Raw genomic sequence first — 21,776 nt, forward strand, 5'->3', positions numbered from 1 at the left:
AAAATATATAACAAGTTAGTTAGACATGACTTCTTCAATAGTGATTTCATAATATAGTAAAAACTAAACTAAAACAACTGCACTATAAACGCATTATTTGCACAAAACCAGTTCACACTACTGTTGGGGTGGGTGGGATTTATAGTAGTATTTCATGTTAATAGTTAGCCAGTTAATAGTACCATATAGTGTTAATGGTTTTCATGGTTCAACACAGAGACAACTATTTACAGATAAATCTTGAAAGACATCCTAAGACTTAAAAAGGTTCTGGGATGTTACAGACAGAGAGGTTCAGTGGTGATATACAGAACAAGAGCAGCCACGTTGTCCTGTACAACACAGAGAGAAACAGACAGAAACACAGAGACACAAACCTGCTCTCTCCCAGCTCCGACTTGTTCTCGATGGCGATAAGCAACAGCTTCAGCTTCACGTAGCACAGCCTGACACACACACACACACACAGACACACACACAGAGGATTGTAAGGGAATGGTATGCCTCTTCAAGGTTCTACATTATATAGCTACTATTTCAACATTACCAATAGTTTCAAATTAAAATGTTCCTTTTCTTTTATATTATATTACTTTACTCTTAATGTCATTGTCCTCCTCTATCTACCAACTATTCTTCAGCAGTTGTAGCAGTACCAGGGACAGAACAGTGGTTGTAGCAGTACCAGGGACAGAACAGTGGTTGTAGCAGTACCAGGAAACAGAACAGTGGTTGTAGCAGGACCAGGGAACAGAATAGTGGTTGTAGCAGAACCAGGGAACAGAACAGTGGTTGTAGCAGTACCAGGAAACAGAACAGTGGTTGTAGCAGGACCAGGGAACAGAATAGTGGTTGTAGCAGAACCAGGGACAGAACAGTGGTTGTAGCAGTACCAGGGAACAGAACAGTGGTTGTTGCAGGACCAGGGAACAGAACAGTGGTTGTAGCAGAACCAGGGACAGAACAGTGGTTGTAGCAGTACCAGGGAACAGAACAGTGGTTGTAGCAGGACCAGGGAACAGAACATTGGTTGTAGCAGAACCAGGGAACAGAGCAGTGGTTGTAGCAGTACCAGGGAACAGAACAGTGTTTGTAGCAGTACCAGGGAACAGAAGTGCAGTTGTAGCAGTACCAGGAAACAGAACAGTGGTTGTAGCAGGACCAGGGAACAGAATAGTGGTTGTAGCAGAACCAGGGACAGAACAGTGGTTGTAGCAGTACCAGGGAACAGAACAGTGGTTGTTGCAGGACCAGGGAACAGAACAGTGGTTGTAGCAGAACCAGGGACAGAACAGTGGTTGTAGCAGTACCAGGGAACAGAACAGTGGTTGTAGCAGGACCAGGGAACAGAACAGTGTTTGTAGCAGTACCAGGGACAGAACAGTGGTTGTAGCAGTACCAGGGAACAGAACAGTGGTTGTAGCAGGACCAGGGAACAGAACATTGGTTGTAGCAGAACCAGGGAACAGAACAGTGGTTGTAGCAGTACCAGGGAACAGAACAGTGTTTGTAGCAGTACCAGGGAACAGAACAGTGGTTGTAGCAGTACCATGGAACAGAACAGTGGTTGTAGCAGTACCAGGGAACAGAACAGTGGTTGTAGAAGTACCAGGGACAGAGCAGTGGTTGTAGCAGTACCAGGGAACAGAAGTGCAGTTGTAGCAGTACCAGGGAACAGAACAGCGGTTGTAGCAGTACCAGGGAACAGAACAGCGGTTGTAGCAGTACCAAGGACAGAACAGTGGTTGTAGCAGTACCAGGGACAGAACAGTGGTTGTAGCAGTACCAGGGACAGAACAGCGGTTGTAGCAGTACCAGTGACAGAACAGCAGTTGTAGCAGTACCAGGGACAGAACAGCGGTTGTAGCAGTACCAGGGAACAGAACTGCAGTTGTAGCAGTACCAGGGAACAGAACAGCGGTTGTAGCAGTACCAGGGACAGAACAGTGGTTGTAGCAGTACCAGGGACAGAACAGTGGTTGTAGCAGTACCAGGGAACAAAACAGTGGTTGTTGCAGTACCAGGGAACAAAACAGTGGTTGTAGCAGTACCAGGGAACAGAACAGTGGTTGTAGCAGTACCAGGGCACAAAACAGCGGTTGTAGCAGTACCAGGGACAGAACAGTGGTTGTAGAAGTACCAGGAACAAAGCAGTGGTTGTAGCAGTACCAGGGAACAGAACAGTGGTTGTAGCAGGACCAGGGAACAGAACAGTGGTTGTAGCAGTACCAGGGAACAGAACAGTGGTTGTAGCAGGACCAGGGAACAGAACAGTGGTTGTAGCAGTACCAGGGAACAGAACAGTGGTTGTAGCAGTACCAGGGAACAGAACAGGGGTTGTAGCAGTACCAGGGAACAGAACAGCGTTTGTACAGCAGCAGTAAAACAGAGCAGCAGAATGTAGCAGAGAGAGTTACCCATATCGGCCCAAGGACTAAATCACTGTGGTGTGTCATACTTACTCACAGACTGCTGGGAAGGAGAGCCCCACAAAGGCACTGGACAGATACTCTGTGTACATCTCATTAGCTACCCCTTCTAAATAGTACTTCTGCCACGTATCCTCTTCAATCTGAGAAGCAACAAGCACAACATACATATATAAATACGTAAAGATACATATAAATACATATATAAATACGTAAAGACACATATAAAGACATATATAAATACGTAAAGATACATATAAATACATATATAAATACGTAAAGACACATATAAAGACATAAAAATACATATACAAATGGAAAATGTGTATAGTAGTAACTTGAGCACAGTTATAAGCCACTTATAAGCCCATCCTCAATAGCAGTCTCTTAGTGATGGAGGAGAAGACACTTTGACGAACTGCAGACACAGTCAGATCCTTAGACCCATAATGAAACCGTCTCCATGTCTCTCATCATAACTACACCCCATCCTAACTGCTGTACAGGCTTTAATATGGGACTCACTTCCTCTATAACTAACACACGCACACGCCTCGCCTGTTTGGGTAAGAGCAATTGGTCAGGCATCTATAGGGGAACACTAATCGAGGGGATCCTGTGGAGATGGCATCCATTATATTGTGTGTGTGTGTGTATGTGTGTATTTTTGGGTCTCTCATTAGCACCTTTCACTAACTTTCTGGTTTTCTTCCTGTTTCAATCACCTGTGATGACAAATTGCCATGACGATGGCCTATTATCGCCCTGGTAACAAAACAAGGCCTGATGAACTTCATCCAGATCTGACCAGACATCCCTCCTTTCACATTCACACACAGGCTCATTACAGACATCTGCAGCAGAATGTGTCAGAACTGAACTATTTCTCCATGATGTGTACCAAAAGGCACCATATTCCCTATATCGCGCTATGGGCCCTGGTCAAAAGTAGTGCACTAAATAGGGAATAGTAATAATAATGCCATTTGGAACGCATACTCTGTAATTACCTAGTAAGAGTTGTGCTGAGAAAAGCTGTCGGACACATCACTCTTCACATAGTTAAGAAGCCTCACAATAATCGGTCCTCAAGTGCAACCCACCATGCACTATAAGCATTCCGTTTCTAGCGTTGTGCCTTTAGGTTCATATGTTTATGGAAGTCTCTAAGTCTAAGGCATGCTGACAGAATCAGAAGAGGCCACCTCTATTACAGAACTATTTTAATTACTCCTGTCCTCTCTCTCTCAACTGCACAGTGGTGCCATTCAAAATGGTTCATATTAGCATTTATGATAGATTTTGAATAATTTCATGTTCTTCGGTCATTCACATCGACTCTTTGATTCCAACTATTTTAATAATATACAGTATGCCATGTGTATTCATCCTGCTATTAAACCAGAGATGGTATGGTTTGAATATAGCGTTTTAGTTGACTTTGAGTGAAGCAAGGGCGTGCTGACTTGGTGACAGTATATTATGTACAAGTTGTTTCACTAGGCTTGGCCTAGCATGAGTTCTGACTGAATAGGGCTGTATCGCTTCACAACTCATCAAATAATGGTAACAATGATACTGTAGCTTTTCATTTCTTCCTCTCATGTGAAGTGATTCCTCCCTTCTTTGTCAGATGTTCATGCGGGCTACATCATATCCACTGAGCTGCCATAGACGATGAGGGATGAGTTTCCTGAAAGCTTTGCAGCTGCCATATGGTAGATGATGAAAGCCGAACGTTTTAAATCCCTCTTTAACGAGGACAATGCCTTTTCATTCACAGCTTAGATCCCCGTTTATGGTTTAGCATCGATAGTCCATCTTTTCTACATTTCTGTTTCTGTTTTCATACAGGAAATATGGCCAGCAGATGTTTCTTCTCCATCCTGACCTCGTCAGCCCGCTCATTATAAACTTCTCCATTATCTTTACGACAAGAAGACCAGCTCTTTCATATAGGGGAGCACCTCTGCAATGCAGAGTACCAAAGATCCTACAGATTATATATGATAAACCAGACTGACGGAAAGACCGTTACGATTCTGAATGAAAACACTCACTCAGAAGACCAGAGCTCAGTCCTCCCATGGAATCACTTACAGTATCTATCCTGTAGTACTAGAGTAAATACCAAAGTAAAACAACATTGTGAACAGGTTGTGTTAATGTTACATTACTGTTATTGTGTCAACGTTACCTCTTATGACAGACCTCATTGTGAAAAGGTTGTGTTAGGGCTAGATTCAATCCCATCACCCCTTTTCGGCTATTTTAAAGGCCACGTTTACAGGTTTGCGGAGACCACATTCACCTTAAATACTGCATACTGTATGTTGGCTCAAACGGAAATTACCCTTAAATGTCAATCATGCTATAACGTGGATCTTCTGCGGACCAGAATGAATCTAGGCCTTAATGTTACCTTACTGTTATTGTGTCAACATTATCTCGATGACAGATATTGTGAAAAGGTTGCGTTAATGTTACCGTGCTGACATTGCGTCAAATAATTTGTGCTAATGTTCCCTTATTGATATTGTTAGGTTGATGAAAGAGATATTTGTGAAAAGGTCATGTTAATGTTGTATCAACGTTACCTCGATGAAAGACCTCATGGAGAAGAGATTGGCAAGCATGGTGGAGAGGCCCTGGGCTAGACAGCTCTGAGCTATGAAGCCAGCCTTCAGCTCTGCTAGACAGATCGCATCATCCCCCTCCTTCCAGTTCCAGCTAGGAATGTTGAGCAGGTGAGCCTACACACACACACACACACACACACACACACACACACACACACACACACACACACACACACATTACACATCTTCAAAGACGTTTGAACCATAGTTATCTTATGTTGATCATTGCAGGAAGCATAGTAGTGATGTGCTGACCCTACCTTGTTATGGTATTGTAACATTTGAGTGATAATTCGTATCTTGGGGGAATAGTTCTTGATAGAGATGACCCTACAAATTCAAAAAAATATATTGAACACATACTGTAAACAGTCCCCTCTCCAGATTTTTTATCATCATCATCATTACCTCATGATGTTGGAGGCATCTTCAGCATCGGGATCTGGACAGTATTTATTAGCCAGAATCAGACAGGCGTCTGCTGACTCAATCTATACAGGGAACGATAAAGAGTTAGAAAATACACAGCAGAAACCCTCTCACCTTTAAATATTCACATTTCGTCAGGTCAAAGCAAAGGTCCAACTTGGATTGAAACGTTGTCACTCTTAGATGGTGGGATCAGGAGCATTGGCTTTTTTTTAGTATTTTCTTGTTTTCACACACAGCCTTTCATCCTGTAACTACAGTACAGTGTAATATGATATATAACAGCAGTACATGCCAGTACAGTACCTTCACTCGGGCCAGATCGTGAGGGTTGAGAACAGATCCCTGGTAGAACTCCACTTGGGTAAAGTGGCGTTTGAACAAGGCTTCCAGCTCAAGATTAGGGGAAATACTACAGGAGCAGCGAGTGAGAGAGTGAAAGAGAAAGAGAGAGAGAGTGCAAGGACATATACATGTTGGGATTTGAAGTTGTTAACTAATGAAGCAGAAACTCTTTCCGAGTGACTCACAAGCTGTGTGCTCTGTACTATACTCAATCAAGGGGTTGGATCCCATAAAAAAAAGACATACACTACATGACCAAATGTATGTGGACACCTGCTAGTCAAACATCTCATTCCAAAATCATGGGCATTAATATGGAGTTGGATCCCCCTTCGTTGTTATAACAGCCTCCACTCTTCTGGGAAGGCTTCCCACAGGATATTGGAACATTGGTGTGGGGACTTGCTTCCATTCAGCCACAAGAGCATTAGTGAGGTCGGGCACTGATGTTTGATGATAAAGCCTGGCTTGCAGTCGGTGTTCCAATTCATCCCAAAGGCCAGTCAAGTTCTTCCACACCGATCTCGACATACCATATCTGTATTGACGTCGCTTTGTGCACGGGGGCATTGTCATGCATACAGGAAAGGGCCTTCCCCCAAACTGTTGCCATAAAGTTGGAAGCACAGAATCGTCTAGAATGTCAGTGTATGCTGTAGCATTAAGATTTCCCTGCACTGTAACTAAGCGGCCTAGCCCGAACCATGAAAAAGAGCCCCAGACATTATTACTCCACCAAACTTTACAGTTGGCACTATGCATTCGTGCAGGTAGCATTCTCCTGGCATCCGCCAAACCCAGATTCGTCCATTGGACTGGCAGATGGTGAAGTGTGATTCATCACTCCAGAGAATGCATTTCCACTGCGGCGAGCTTTACACCACTCCAGCGAGCTTTACACCACTCTAGCCGATGCTTGGCATTGCACATGGTGATCTTAGGCTTGTGTGTGGCTGCTCGGACATGGAAACCCATTTCATGAAGTTCCCGTCGAACAGTTCTTGTGCTGACTTTGCTGCCAGAGGCAGTTTGTAACTCGTAGTGAGTGTCGCAACCGAGGACAGATGATTTTTACGTGCTTCGCGCTTCTGCACTCAGCAGTCCCGCCCTGTGAGCTTGTGTGGCCTACCACTTCGCAGCTGAACCGTTGTTGCTCTTAGACGTTTCCACTTCACAATATCAGCACTTTCAGCTGATCGGGACAGCTCTAATCAGGCAGAAATTTGATGAACTGACTTGTTGGAAAGGTGGCATCCTATGATGGTGACACATTGAAAGTCACTGAGCTCTTCAGTACGAGCCATTCTACTGCCAATGTTTGTCTATGGAGATTGCATGGCTGTGTGTTCGATTTTATACACCTAACAGCAACGGTTGTAGCTGAATTAGCCAAATCCACTAATTTGAAGGGGTGTCCACATAGTTTTGTATATATAGTGTAGATATTTGATGCATACTTTAGAAATACATTAGACCCCACATTTAAAAAAAGGGGGGATCATGAGAGAAAGAATATTTCTATTCTTATATATATATATGTTTATATTTTTATATATTTGTAAAATATTTTCTACATTTTGCAATGTAATGGTTTAAAGTCAGGGAGCAAAACATGTACTTACTTATGGAGAAAAACAATTTCTACATTGACATCATCCCTGTCCTTGTGTAGGAAGTCTTTGAGGAAGTTGGAGACACTTTCGAGCGTTATATGACCACAGACCACAATGTGCCTGGAGAAAGGGGGGGTGGGGTGAAATCAACCTGAGCAAGGCAACATAAATCACAACTAACACAGGAATGCCCCGAAAAGAACACACACATCATACCAAAGCACTCTCAACTCTAATTCCCAATAAAAAAACATTTGTGTCAGAAAAATATCTTCAGAAAACTAGACATGAATTTTGGTGTTGTTGTTTTTTCAGTAAAAGAAAACAAATCCCCACAAGAGTGAAAAACGTAGTTTCCCCCTCCATGACATGATGTGTGCAACCAAACCCTGAACTTTGAACCACTTTAAGGAGACCTAAAATATAATCCTACAGTACACATTCTGGTACACATTCTGGTTTAGATTGTCATCCGTCCCCTTGCGTCAAACCGACTCTCTGAGAGCCGAATACATGTTGACAAACACATGTACATCAATACACGCACGCTTTCATACACGGCATTACTAAAAGCCTTCTAAAGTGGTTTCTTGGTCTGCGGCTGACAGGACCTCTAAACAGAACTTGAAGCTGGTTGACGTGTGGATGGCAGGATAGTGTGTTTAAAGTGAAGTGGAGTTCTATGTCAGACATAGAGCACTGCTGACTTCTGGGAGGAAGGTGGATTTAGACAGATAGGGGATAGATCGGACTGGGGTCATGACTGGGGTCGTGACCTTGTTTGTCCAATGGTTCCACTCTGGGCTCCAGTGTCAGATGGTGATGATCCAGTCCAGAGAGAGAGGCTCTCAGATAGAGGGTTTCACAGTAATACTCACATAGGATCTTCACTCATACCAGAGTAGATTTGAGTCAGTTTAAACACAGATGCATCTCCTAGTCACTGTAACATATCAAGCCTGTTCAGGTGACTCAAAATACATATTATTTTGTTCTGTTCTCCAGCACAAAGCAAAGATTTTGCAAGCTGCCTAGGGGAGGGTTTCCCAATGCCTCCATAGTTAAAGTAGTATGTTGATACACTACATAATCAAACTAATCCACAGGATTAAAGACAGTTTGAACTGTTCAGCTTTACCAATGGTCTCATTTGTACTGCGGTAGGAAAAACCAACAACGCCGTCGAGCCAATGTTCGACGTCACACCTCAAATGAAGAGAAACCCAAACATGCTCTTGTTGAGTCCAGCCTCTTGTCATCAAGGGGATTACATTGGACACAGAGACGGCGAGCTACCCTAATTGCCCTAAAAAGACCTGTAAGACAATCTGTGTAATTACAATGTCTCTATTCAAGAGATGCCACAAGACAAGAGATGCCACAAGACAAGAGATGCCAGATGACAATTCGCTTCTGCAGCTCTGTCCCTGTATGCGATTGGTGGAGCAGTTAGACTGTCTATGCATTGGGTTACTGACTGAAGAACTGTGGTCTGGCCTGATCACTACAAGACCTAACTCATCAGGCTCAATATGTTCTAACGGAAACAAACACTGATCCAAACCCATGTTCTCATACTGGGAGAAGATGAGACCATTGGATGATACATGAACTCCTGTTGTATATGCAAGACTCGACTGTAAGAGTGTGAGTGAATTCTCTCAGCTGTATGAATATGAACGGTACGGAAGTCCATATGAGTTCCAGTCCAGATCAGTGTGTCCAAAGTGGCATTGAAACACATTTAAGAGGTCTAAAGCAGACTGATGCATACTTAAGTGGACTGAAGCAGACTCAGGCCAGGCTGAGGCAGACTGATGCAGGCTGAAGCAGATTGAGGTGGTCATGGCCAGAGGAAAGGAGTAGACATGATCTGGTGGACACCTGGTAGACATGGTGACAACACATGGCCTGGTAGCCATTGAACACAATGATCTTCACAGATCTGGCCTTCATTCCATGAAGGGTTTAGAAGAGCAGCGGTGATTGCATGGTGGGCCCTGGACTAACTATCCAGCGATGTGATGATGCTGTGAGCTCTCTGGTGAGATGATGAGCAGAGGTCTCAGTGAGATGTCAACAGCCATTGGCAGAAGATGATGTGTCCCATTCAGGGAGACAAAAACATCAGTCATGTTTTCCTACTCCCAATGTCCTGAAGTCATCTTCAGAGGCTGAGTACAGTATATGGGATTTGTGCAGCGTAGTAAATGGTTTATTGTGGCTCCGCATTAAGACAGGCGCGGGAGCACTCACACACTCTCTCACACACACGCACGCACACACACACACACACACACACACACACACACACACACACACACACACACACACACACACACACACACACACACACACACACACACACACACAAACACACACCGAGTTCATCTCAGACATCTCATATCCATGTACATTACCATTCAGAAATGTGGAGTCACTTAGAAATGTCGCCTTTTTTTGTCCATTAAAATAACATCAAATGATCAGAAATACAGTGTAGATATTGTTAATGTTGTAAATGACTATTGTAGCTGGAAACAGCAGTTTTTTAAATGGAATATCTACATAGGCGTACAGAGGCCCATTATCAGCAACCATCACTCCTGTGTTCCAATGGCACGTTGTGTTAGCTAATCCAAATGTATAATTATAAAAGGCTAATTGATCATTAGAAAACCCTTTTGCAATTATGTCAGCATAGCTGAAAACTGTTGTTCTGATAAAAGAAGCAATAAAACTGGCCTTCTTTAGAACAGTTGAGTATCTTGAGCATCAGCATTTGTGGGCCAGAAACAAAGAACTTTCTTCTGAAACCAATCAGTCTGTTCTTGTTCTGAGAAATGATGGCTAATCCATGTGAGAAATTGCCAAGAAACTGAAGATCTCGTACAACGCTGTGTACTACTAACTTCATAGAACAGCGCAACCTGGCTCTAACCAGAATAGAAAGAGCAGTGGGAGGCCCCGGTGCACAACTGAGCAAGAGGATATGTACATTACAATTTCTAGTTTGAGAAACAGATGCCTCACAAGTCCTCAACTGGCAGCTTCATTAAATAGTACCCACAAAACACCAGTCTCAATGTCAACAGTGAAGAGGCGACTCTGGGATGCTGGCCTTCTAGGCAGAGTTGCAAAGAATAGCCATACAGTATCGCAGAATGGTCAATAAAAATAAAAACACAAACACTGGACAGAGTATCTCTGCCTAGAAGGCCAGCTACAATAGTCATTTACAACATTAACAATGTCGACTCTGTATTTCTGATCAATTTGATGTTATTTTAAAATTGACAAAAAAAATAGCTTTTCCTTCAAAAACAAGTGCCACCAAATATTTGAACGGTAGTGTATATATGAGTTATCAGTGGAGCTTGACAGATTTTTAAAGCGGAACCATTGTTGGGAGTATATAGCTTCAGTTGACTTCATTGCAGGATGGACAAACTACTGATAATTTTGTCTATTGGTGCGCCAGGGCTAGCATTATAAACAACAGCACAGTATCCAAGCCAAGGAAGGTATTTGGCTATATATTTAAGGAGTAGTAAGGATACGATTCAAAATCTATTCATTGGTTTGCAAAAAATATAACTTCCTTTAGGCTTATTCGACCTTGGACTCAAACACAAAAACTCAAGTTGTGTGTACAATCACGGTGGCACAGAACATATGAGAAAATATTACACATAAATACCAAGTGCCACAATAGAAGGTGCACAGCATCACATTAAAATGCACAAGGGAAGTCTGAGAACATGCATTACAGACCATGCAGGATTTCAACCTAACAAACCATATCATCAGAAACACATCAAATACTTCACGACAGCAAACAGACAGCTCAAACACCAGCAACAGAGGCCACACCATTGATATCGCTCTGATCCATTGGCTGATACTATAGGATGCAGAAAGAATGGCACCAAAACAAACATATCTCTTGTGTCTTTCACTCAACAGCGGCCTCTATCTCTGTAACTAGTGAAACACGGTGTAGCATTAAAAATACATTTTGCCACAGAAACAAGGAAGATATATTTGGATGCTATCTAACCTGAATACTGGAGATGTTATTCATACTCTAATGTTACTCATGTAGGTAATTCATGTAGTTTATTCATGTTCAGTATCACATTAATTATGGTATTTATTTATGTTAATACATCGTGCATTAAATTCCCTAATGCGTACTGTACACATTATATAATATGTTTGACTGGGATGAGAGTCTCCAGGTCTCCACACCTCAGACTACAAGCCCTCATAGGCCTACAGAGAACTAACACATTCAGAGTACTGCAGGGTTCAGCCAGGGATTAGCCCAGTTTCCATACCAGTCCCTCTGTTTCAGTGGGGGCTAATGGAAACCACAGAGCCCTAATAAGAACCACAGTGCAGTGAGTCGAGAGCCAACACAACGCTCGTCTTTATGACATCAGTCTAGGCGACATGAGATCTGTCACTACACTGACTGGTGTGTGTGTGTGTGTGTGTGTGTGTGTGTGTGTGTGTGTGTGTGTGTGTGTGTGTGTGTGTGTGCATGCGCGTGTCATGAAACTGTATTCTATGTCTACAGATAAAACACCTAAAGATGTATAATATTAACTGAAAGTTGGAAATCTTCCTAACCCACAGTTTCGTGAACTGAACTTGTTTAGATTTTTCCTTGCCCAAAAAGTGTACTCTCCATAATGAAACAATAAACCATTATGACAAAAGTGTTTGTATATGTATCTTGATATGTACATATAAAGTATGAACCCATACATACAGTATATAACATAACAATACACATATCATTGTGCCAGTCTGAGCCTCTGTGCTTGGCAGGCTGACCTGGGGGCCCGATTACTACCACATGTACAGTACAGCCAGGGAAAAGGAGAAGGGGGAGGGAGAGAGAGAGATAGCAAGAAATGGCGAGAGAGAGAGAGGTACAGTAAAGAGTGAAAGTGGGAGAGTGTGCGAAAGGGGGAGTGAGGGAGAGGGAAAGGTGGCGAGAGGGGGAGTAGGCAGTTTTGACAAACCCTTCTCTCAACACCCTGTCAGTGAACGGAGACGCAGGGCGCCAGCCAAACATAACATCTCGTTAATCTTGTCTCACTGAGGGGAAAAGGGGTAGAGAGAGAGAGAGAGATCGAGGGGGATAAAGGAGAGAATGAGGGAGAGTAGGATAAAGGAGAGAATGAGGGAGAGTAGGATAAAGGAGAGAATGAGGGAGAGTAGGATAAAGGAGAGAATGAGGGAGAGTAGGATAAAGGAGAGAATGAGGGAGAGTAGGATAAAGGAGAGAATGAGGGAGAGTAGGATAAAGGAGAGAATGAGGGAGAGTAGGATAAAGGAGAGAATGAGGGAGAGTAGGATAAAGGAGAGAATGAGGGAGAGTAGGATAAAGGAGAGAATGAGGGAGAGTAGGATAAAGGAGAGAATGAGGGAGAGTAGGATAAAGAGAAGGAAGAAAAAGCGGGAGAGGAAGAAAATAGTAAGGTAGAACATATGAAGACGGTGGGAGAGAGAGAGATGCAGGAAGTCTCTTCATTCTGCTGAGCTAAACTATTAGGAGCAGTGAGGTTAGTCTGGGTCTAACTAAGAGGTTAGTTAGTCTGTGTGATGTGCTGTGCTGTTGAGCCAGTAAGGTTTGAGCCACAGAACCAGGGATTCAGCCCCACTGTACATACACACACACACCACAGAACCAGGGACTCAGCCCCACTGTACATACACACACAACACAACAACCTGTGTTCTGAACATCCACATACACACACACACACACACACACACACACACACACACACACACACACACACACACACACACCACAACCTCTTGCCCACACAACTACAGCCACACAAACCAAACAACGCGACACCACAGAACCAAGCGGGCAAAGCAAGCCAAGAGCAATCGAGAGCCTCCAATGAGAGCGAGGCATCCAGCATTCAGGGTGTGGGAGCTGACTGAAGATCATGGCCAGAGTCATGTCGAGCAGAGATGATGCAAGTGAGCGGTTAATAAGAGTCATGTCACACAGTGATGATGCGATGGGGCTGGTGGTGACAAGACATGAAGTTGAGCTTTTTGTCAGGTTTGTCATGGGAACCATGAAGCATGAAAAAGCCAACAGAGCTGAGCTCAGGTCACAGAGAACATGCAGATAAATGATGCAAAAAAAACACAAAAACATGTCTTAATCAAAGTAACTCAAGCAAAATGAAAACAAGAAACAAAATCATATCCTGCAAGGTCATTGAGATTGATGATGCTACTAAAAGACCACCAATAATAATGCAGTTGAGGATGAATGTATTTTTCTATTTTCTTGTGAAGCAGAAACGTGTACTTTTTAGAGCTGATAGTAGGGGTTTCATGACTAGTTATTTTACAATGATGTATCATCATGACCCTGATTCATCCTTATAGTGAGAGCACAATTGAAGGAGGAATGTCATTGGACGGTCTCGGAATCAATAAGTAGGACAACATATAACAGTACTGTACATAATTAGGAATAAATCATCACATATTAATAGCATATGTCTATAATGTAGTCATGAAAGCTCTAGTTTTCAAATTAAATTAAAATGCAGCACATAGGATGTATCAAAGTAAAAAATAAAAACAAAAGCACAAGGATGGACTTCAGGTAATCATTGAGTGAAGGACAGAGTGAGAAAGAGAGAGTGATCAAGAGAGAACAAGAGAGATAGAGAGAGAGAGAGAGAGAGCGAGAGAGAGAAGAAAGACAGGGAGAGGGAAAGATAGCAAGAGATCGAGAGAGGGAACAAGAGTGAACACGAGAGAGACAGCGAGAGAGACAACGAGAGACAGCAAAAGAAAGAGAGCGAGAGAGAGAGCGAAAGAAGAAAGACAGAGAGAGAATAAAGACAGAGAGAGAATAAAGACAGAGAGAGAATAAAGACAGAGAGAGAATAAAGACAGGGAGAGAATAAAGACAGGGAGAATAAAGACAGAGAGAGAATAAAGACAGAGAGAGAATAAAGACAGAGAGAATAAAGACAGGGAGAGAATAAAGACAGGGAGAATAAAGACAGAGAGAGAATAAAGACAGAGAGAGAATAAAGACAGGGAGAGAATAAAGACAGGGAGAGAATAAAGACAGGGAGAATAAAGACAGAGAGAGAATAAAGACAGAGAGAATAAAGACAGGGGAAAGAGAGAAATAGAGAGAGTAAAGGGACATGGACATGTGTGTCCTTATGGCCAAGGTCTCCAGTCACGCAGTGTGACTTTAAAGTAATGGTAACTTGGTGAATCAACCCCCATATCACTCTTAACCTGAGGGGGAGCACTTGTGTCACACAACCACACCTTGACTGGATTTGGACTTACTTTCTGCCTCGTGTAGAGTTATAACTCCCTCCGTATTTCTTCCGATTAAGGATGAGAGCAGCAATTTCTGGCACGTAGCGAGCAAACATGGCCTACATGCATGAAACAGAAAAAAGAAAAGGGCATGCAGAAAGGGTTCTACCGCGTACAAGGAAAGACAGCAGAACCTTCCGGAAAATACTTACTTTCTCCCATTAACCGCACTATAGGAACCACCATATTTCTTGCGGTTTCCTATTAACTCTATGATTTCAGGGACGTAGCTGGCAAACATGGCCTAAGGAGAAGATGGGAGACAGAAGAAGAGACTAAAAAAAGAGACTATGCCATAGAGGAGGTGGAGGGGGAGTCGGCTAGCGGGCCCTTGAATCCAAACAGATTTCTGGCGAGGGGGGTGTTTTTAAAGATATCAAATAAATGTGCAAATGCTGAAAAACTGGGGGGGATGAGTGTCCAAAAGTTTATCTCGTAGTTCTCACTTAGCACTGACACTTTAAAGAAGAGAACAAACTAAGAGATAGTGAGATGCATTGCCCAATCAAAGTTTTAAAAACATATTTGGGGGGTAAAAATAGGAAAGAAAACGTTTTAATTAAGAAAACCCCAGTTTTTAAGGGTCATGGGAAGAAAAAATGTAAAGCGTAAATATCGCCACAGCCGTCCAACAACGGTTGATCTGTGATAGGATCTAAAACATCTGGAAGTAGCAAAGAGAAGAGGGGAAAAAAACCTATGTGCCATGTTTTGTCCAACAAACACCAATGATGTGGCAGGTTGATTTGAGCAGGCCGGCCTGATGGTCCACAGCTGCAAAACACATTAAGACTCATTTGGAGGGCAGTGGGAATGAGCTGGATGCATTTTGCAAAGTTGCAGCCTCCTGTCCTGTCCGGAGGTACTTCTCTCTTAACTGCCTATGTCAACAGCAATATCCCGCTAGCACTGTTTAGCCATTTTTGATAACTCTTTAGCTGCTGAGCTTTTTACTATCCATTTATCTACCCACTAACTGTTTAGTTATTCACAAAGTGTTGTTTGTAAACCGTTTAGCGAACTGTCTAGATTGTTGCTATCCATTTAACTACCCACTACCTGTTGAGTTGCTTGCTAACCACCAACCTTTGAGAAGTTAGCTAACCTTATAGCTATTCACAAACTGTTGAGCTGTTGCTTACTGTTTAGCTGTCCACTAACTATTGAGCTGTTTGCTAACCATTTAGCTATCTACTATCTGTTGAGCTATGTGCCAACTGTTCAGCTATCCATGATCTATTTAGCTATTTTGTAACCGTTTTGAGCCTTTAACTAACCGCATAACTATTCACAAACTGTTGAGCTGTTGCTTAATGTTTAGCTATCCACTAACTGTTCAGGTTTTTGCTAACTGTTTTTATGTTGACATTTTAGTCATTTAGCAGACACTCTTATCCAGAGTGACTTACAGTAGTGAATGCATACATTTTCATACTGGACCCCCTTGGGAATCGTACCCACAATCCTGGCATTGCAAGCGATATGCACTACCAACTGAGCTACACTCTACCAACCGAACTGTTCAGCTAACCATGAACTATTGAGCTATTTCATTACTGTTTTATCCATTAACCTTTTACTAAACCAATATACTCACGAAACCCAAATCCAGGGGAAATAATGTGTTACGATGTGAGGTTGATGTGAGCGCTGCTTTGAGTTTGATCTGGGTTTACAGAATCACCACAATGGAGTAATTTAATGGCACTCCTGATAGGAAACAGACCTACTGCTGCCAGACCTAAACAGCCTCCAGACAGAGTAACACTCTTTCTTTCTTTGTTTCTTTCTCTTTCTTTCTTCACATCGCTATGACAACCACACGGCACACTCTCAAACAGCTGGAGGTCATCTTCTATTAGATCATATGAGATGGATCGAGTTACAGGCTAACAGTCTAAACTAACATAAATCTGTTTAGCTGCAGTGAGCCCATTTTCCTCTAGGGGGTGCTGTTCTGACTGGGGTTAAATGTCAGAGTGTAAAGAGCTGCGGTCGCTATGGTATCACTCAGGCTGGCCTAGGCCTGGTCTTCCTGCCACTGTGTTTGTTGGAATAGTGGGGAGGGACACGAGAGGAAGGGGGTAGTCCTGAAACAACAGACTGCTTTAAGAAGAACAGCAACAACCGCATTATCAATCTGCTAGTAGCACATTATCTTATAACTCTACTCTTCAGACAAATACAATCCACAAGCTATAGGGAGGGAAGCAAGACATGAGTGACTATTGTCAAGTGCAAATATACAGTAGGCTACTACAGGAGGCATCACAGCAATAGTCCTAATAGACAAATATAGCATCAATAGTAACCTAAGCAGGTACTTACAGCACTTTCAGAAAGTATTCAGACCCCTTGACATTTTTCCACATTTTGTTACGTTACAGCCTTATTTTAAAATTGATTCAATCATTTTTTCCCTCATCAATCTACACACAATACCCCATAATGACAAAGCAAAAACAGTTTTTTAGAAATGTTTGTAATTGTATTAATAATAAAAACAGAAATACCTTATTTACATAACTATTCAGACCCTTTGCTATGAGATTCGAAATTGAGCTCAGGTGCATCCTGTTTCCATTCAACATCCTTGAGATGTTTCTACAACTTGATTGGAGTCCACCTGTGGTAAATTCAATTGATTGGACATGATTTGGAAAGGCACACACCTGTCTACAGTATGTAAGGTCCCACAGTTGACAGTGCATGTCAGAGCAAAAACCAAGCCATGAGGTCGAAGGAATTGTCTGTAGAGCTCCGAGACAGGATTGTGTCGAGGCACAGATCTGGGGAAGGGTACCAAAAAAATGTATGCAGCATTGAAGGTCCCCAAGAACACAGTGGCCTCCATCATTCTTAAATGGAAGAAATTTGGAACCACCAAGACTCTTCCTAGAGCTGGCCGCCCTGCCAAACTGAGCAATCGGGGGAGAAAGGCCTTGGTCAGGGAGGTGACCAATAACCCGATGGTCACTGACGGAGCTCCAGAGCTCCTCTGCGGAGATGGAGAACCTTCCAGAAGCTCCAGAGCTCCTCTGCGGAGATGGAGAACCTTCCAGAAGGACAACCATCTCTGCAGCGCTCTACCAATCAGGCCTTTATGGTAGAGTGGCCAGACTGAAGACACTCCTCAATAAAAGGCACATGACAGCCTGCTTGGAGTTTGCCAAAAGGCACCTAAAGATTCTCAGACCATGAGAAACAAGATGCTCTGGTCTGATGAAACCTAGATTGAAATATTTGGTCTGAATGCCAAGCGTCACGTTTGGAGGAAACCTGGCACCATCCCTACGGTGAAGCATGGTGGTGGCAGCATCATGCTGTGGGGATGTTTTTCAGTGGCAGGGAGTACCTTGATGAAAACCTGCTCCAGAGCGCTCAGGATCTCAGACTGGGGGTTAAGGTTCACCTTCCAACAGGACAATGACTCTAAGCACACAGCCAAGACAACGCAGGAGTGGCTTCGGGACAGGTCTCAGAGTGTCCTTGAACATCTCTGCAGAGACCTGAAAAAAGCTATGTAGCGACGCACCCCATCCAACCTGACAGAGCGTGAGAGGATCTGCACAGAAGAATGGGAGAAACTCCCCAAATACAAGTGTGCCAAGCTTGTAGCATCATATCCAAGAAGACTTGAGGCAGTAATCACTGCCAAATGTGCTTCAACAAAGTACTGAGTAAAGGATCGGAATACTTGTGATATTTCAGTTTTGTATTTTTTTATACATTTGCCCAAATTTATAAAAACCTGTTTTTGCTTTGTCATTATGGGGTATTGTGTGTAGATTGATTGAATGTTTAAAACATAGAATATACTTGCAGTGAAGCCGCTCAACAACTACATCACATTAGTCATCTAACAGACTCCCACCCAGAGCGACACACAGAAGCAACCCCAAAAAATGTTTAAATCAATTTTAGAATAAGCCTGTAACAAAACGTGGAAAAAGTCAAGAGGTCTGAGTACTTTCTGAATGCACTTTATACTGTACATATAAAAATAGGTAAGCTTAACAGTGCTATGTAAACATTGCTAACATTGATGAAGACATTGAAAGGTTAACTGTTCTGTCTGGTATAACAGTTCTATATAGTGTGAAAATGGGGACAGGCGGGTTGAGGGTGGGGGGGGAGGGGGCAAAGGGGGGAGGAGGGGAGAGAAAAACGTTGTTTTACCAAACCCCCAAGGATGAAGAAGACCATGAACAGGCGTCCCAGGGTGGTTTTTGCATAGACATCCCCGTAGCCCACTGTTGACATAGTGACCATGAGCAAGTAGACACATTCCCAATAGGAAAGTGACTGGGAATTTTGGAAGTTTTCCCAAGGATCCCCTGAGTTTTCCACCTAAAAACGGGAGCGGGAAAGAGATTTGAACAGGGTAGAATGTCAGTCTTAAGCAAAGACATTGGAAGGATTTTGATCACAACCCCTGAAGCAGGTTCTATATGTTCTGTGCATGCAGGTGCTCTAGGTTTGTCTTACCATCAACATGGTCTTAAGAGTCAATCAAGCCAGCATTGCAGAGTTTACACAGTAGCCAACAAACATGTCTTCCAGTGGACTAATGCATTTCCGGCGTGGTTGAGGATGCTGTGACACTATCAAGTACCTCCACTGGTTAGTGCCTCCAGTTCGGAAACAAGTGAACTGAACTGAACACGACATGGTTCTGACACTTAGGGCAGCAGTTTGCAAACAAAGGCCCTGCATATAACCTTCTCAACACAAGTTTGATTGAATCTGTCCCTGCTGAACTATCGTGCTTTCACTCTGATCAGAAAAAGCAGCATTTCTGGAACCTTAATATTGAGCTGATGCTGCCATCTAGTGTCAGGAGGTTAGAGGTATCCTCCTGCATGTTCTAATGCTATATTAGTTGGTGTGTTATTGTACTGTTGGTTGAGCCATTGACATAAATGTACTGACAACTTGAGCCAGCTGTATGTAAGAAATAAGAGAAAAACTGAAAAAAGGACAGACATTGTTGATTGATTGAGCTGTCATTTCACTGATAAAAAGGACAGACATTGATCTGTAGTTCTACTGATTGATTAAAGCGCCCCTAACTCTTCATCATCACATGGAAACACCCTCTATTGGCCGGTCCGAAGGCAATCCCTAGCCCCCTCCCCTCGGGTGGCAGCACATCTGAACTGGGTGGATGGGGGCTATACACAGATGGCGCCCACCTAGCCTTTTTAACTAACATGCCGATTCCCAAATCAAGCCCGGGCCACTACCCCCTAGGCCCTGCTGTGGATCTGAGAGGATCAGATAGGTTTAAGCAATATGGTCATTTTCTGCTTCACCTTGCCTTCAAAAAGGCTGGGGATTTTCATACAGTTACGGGCACTGAACATGTTGTATTTTGGTACTGGCAGAACTATTACCCGTAATGGGTGCTCTAGGGTATCCCAGCAACACGGCGCTCTAGGGTATCCCAGCAATAGTTTGTCACAAAAAACCTATACCGCAGTGTAGGTTCTTTTTTTAAACTACATTTTTAGTGCCCGCGACTGTATATATTTTGTTCCGTATTGCTTACATACCTATCCGATCATTTCGGACATACAGGAGTCCCCGGGGGGTAGGAAGTAGGGGTTGGTCAGGGACCCTTCAGCACTTCAGATCTGCCACACATCCAGGGGGAAGGGAGGGGCTAGAGGTTGTTTTCGGACCAAGCGTTAGGAGTTCTCACCTCCCTTACTCCCCCCCGTAGCCCAACCCCCCCGCCCAGCCACTTACCAAATGTATGAATCCGGCAGCTGTTAGCCATGTGCTTATGAAGATGGAACACAGGTTCACCAGCTTGATGGAATTGCTGGGTAGAATAAGAACCATAAAAATCTCTCAAAGAGATCCAGACCAGGTAAGGGTGACAGAAAGAGAATAATGTAATGGGAGAGGCTCATCTATTGGGTCTAAGATGGTGAGGCTAGAAAACACCTGGCTTAGGTTGTAAAGTACCGTACTGTCCTGTACATGTACTCTCTGCTCCTGTCATTATTTTATCATTACGTCAAGTTCTGTCTTTATGTCTGGCATGGTATGCCAGTAAGATGCTAAATAAAATGTAAGATGCAAGTAAAAAATGATAAAAACAAGATGTTCTATTCTTTTCTCTTTCGCTAAGCCAGGAAATGAATGGGACTGTGGGTCTCTAGGGGGTGGGATCAGGTCAAAAACAAAAATGCAATAAAACCAAACAAAATTCATTAAGCTGAAAGGGATTACTCTATTGAACTGCTAAGAACGTACATTATGTCATGACAGCTTTTGTGGAATGCTGTTGCCAGCACTCTAACCATCATCTTGTGTTGTGTTTCCTACATATAGTCAACAGCTACTGTAGTGACTATTCTTGCCCTGGTGTAATAGGGAACGTGTCATGCTTTAGTTCAGGATCGGTCCACATACATCATACACTCTCCCTTTCCCTCCCTCTCTCTCTCTCTCTCCCTTTCCCTCCCTCTCTCTCTCTCTCTCTCCCTTTCCCTCCATCTCTTTCTCCTTCCCTCACTATCTCTCCCTCACCTGTACACGAGGGCTAAACCACAGAAAGAGAGGATTACTGTACACTAATCAACGTCTCTGTGTTTACAGTGTGAAGAGCCCAGAAAGGACAGGAGAGGCACGCTGGGCCAAACAGTCATCAAGAGACAACCTCAGTGACACTTTACTGTACAGTCCTGCTATTTACTCAGCCACTACATGGGGAAATGAAAGTTAAAATACATAGTAATTACATGACAATTTCAGATGACATGAGTGAGATTCATTGGAATAAGCACAGTGGGAGCTACTATATGTACCATTTATACCAGGGAGCTACTATATTTAACATTTATACCAGGGAGTATACTATATGTGACATTTATACCAGGGAGTATACTATATGTAACATTTATACCAGGGAGTATACT

The 21,776-nt window shown here is 43.1% G+C and overlaps 1 protein-coding gene across 9 annotated transcripts in view; it reads right to left on the reverse strand.

The window, feature by feature from the left end:
- Positions 1-21,776, reverse strand: part of kcnma1a (potassium large conductance calcium-activated channel, subfamily M, alpha member 1a) — a 308,219-nt gene that overhangs the window by 61,412 nt on the left and 225,031 nt on the right. For all 9 annotated transcript variants that reach the window (XM_042325120.1, XM_042325106.1, XM_042325095.1 and 6 more), the window contains exons 7-16: positions 20,599-20,674; positions 19,027-19,197; positions 15,000-15,091; positions 7,465-7,575; positions 5,804-5,909; positions 5,477-5,559; positions 5,329-5,398; positions 5,027-5,182; positions 2,463-2,572; positions 378-446 (exon numbers count right to left, since the gene is read on the reverse strand). In XM_042325120.1, coding sequence (XP_042181054.1) covers positions 378-446; positions 2,463-2,572; positions 5,027-5,182; positions 5,329-5,398; positions 5,477-5,559; positions 5,804-5,909; positions 7,465-7,575; positions 15,000-15,091; positions 19,027-19,197; positions 20,599-20,674 — 1,044 coding nt within the window. The remainder of the gene's footprint in view (positions 1-377; positions 447-2,462; positions 2,573-5,026; positions 5,183-5,328; positions 5,399-5,476; positions 5,560-5,803; positions 5,910-7,464; positions 7,576-14,999; positions 15,092-19,026; positions 19,198-20,598; positions 20,675-21,776) is intronic.

The sequence above is a fragment of the Oncorhynchus tshawytscha genome, linkage group LG01 (assembly GCF_018296145.1).
Source record: "Oncorhynchus tshawytscha isolate Ot180627B linkage group LG01, Otsh_v2.0, whole genome shotgun sequence".
Taxonomy (NCBI): domain Eukaryota; kingdom Metazoa; phylum Chordata; class Actinopteri; order Salmoniformes; family Salmonidae; genus Oncorhynchus; species Oncorhynchus tshawytscha.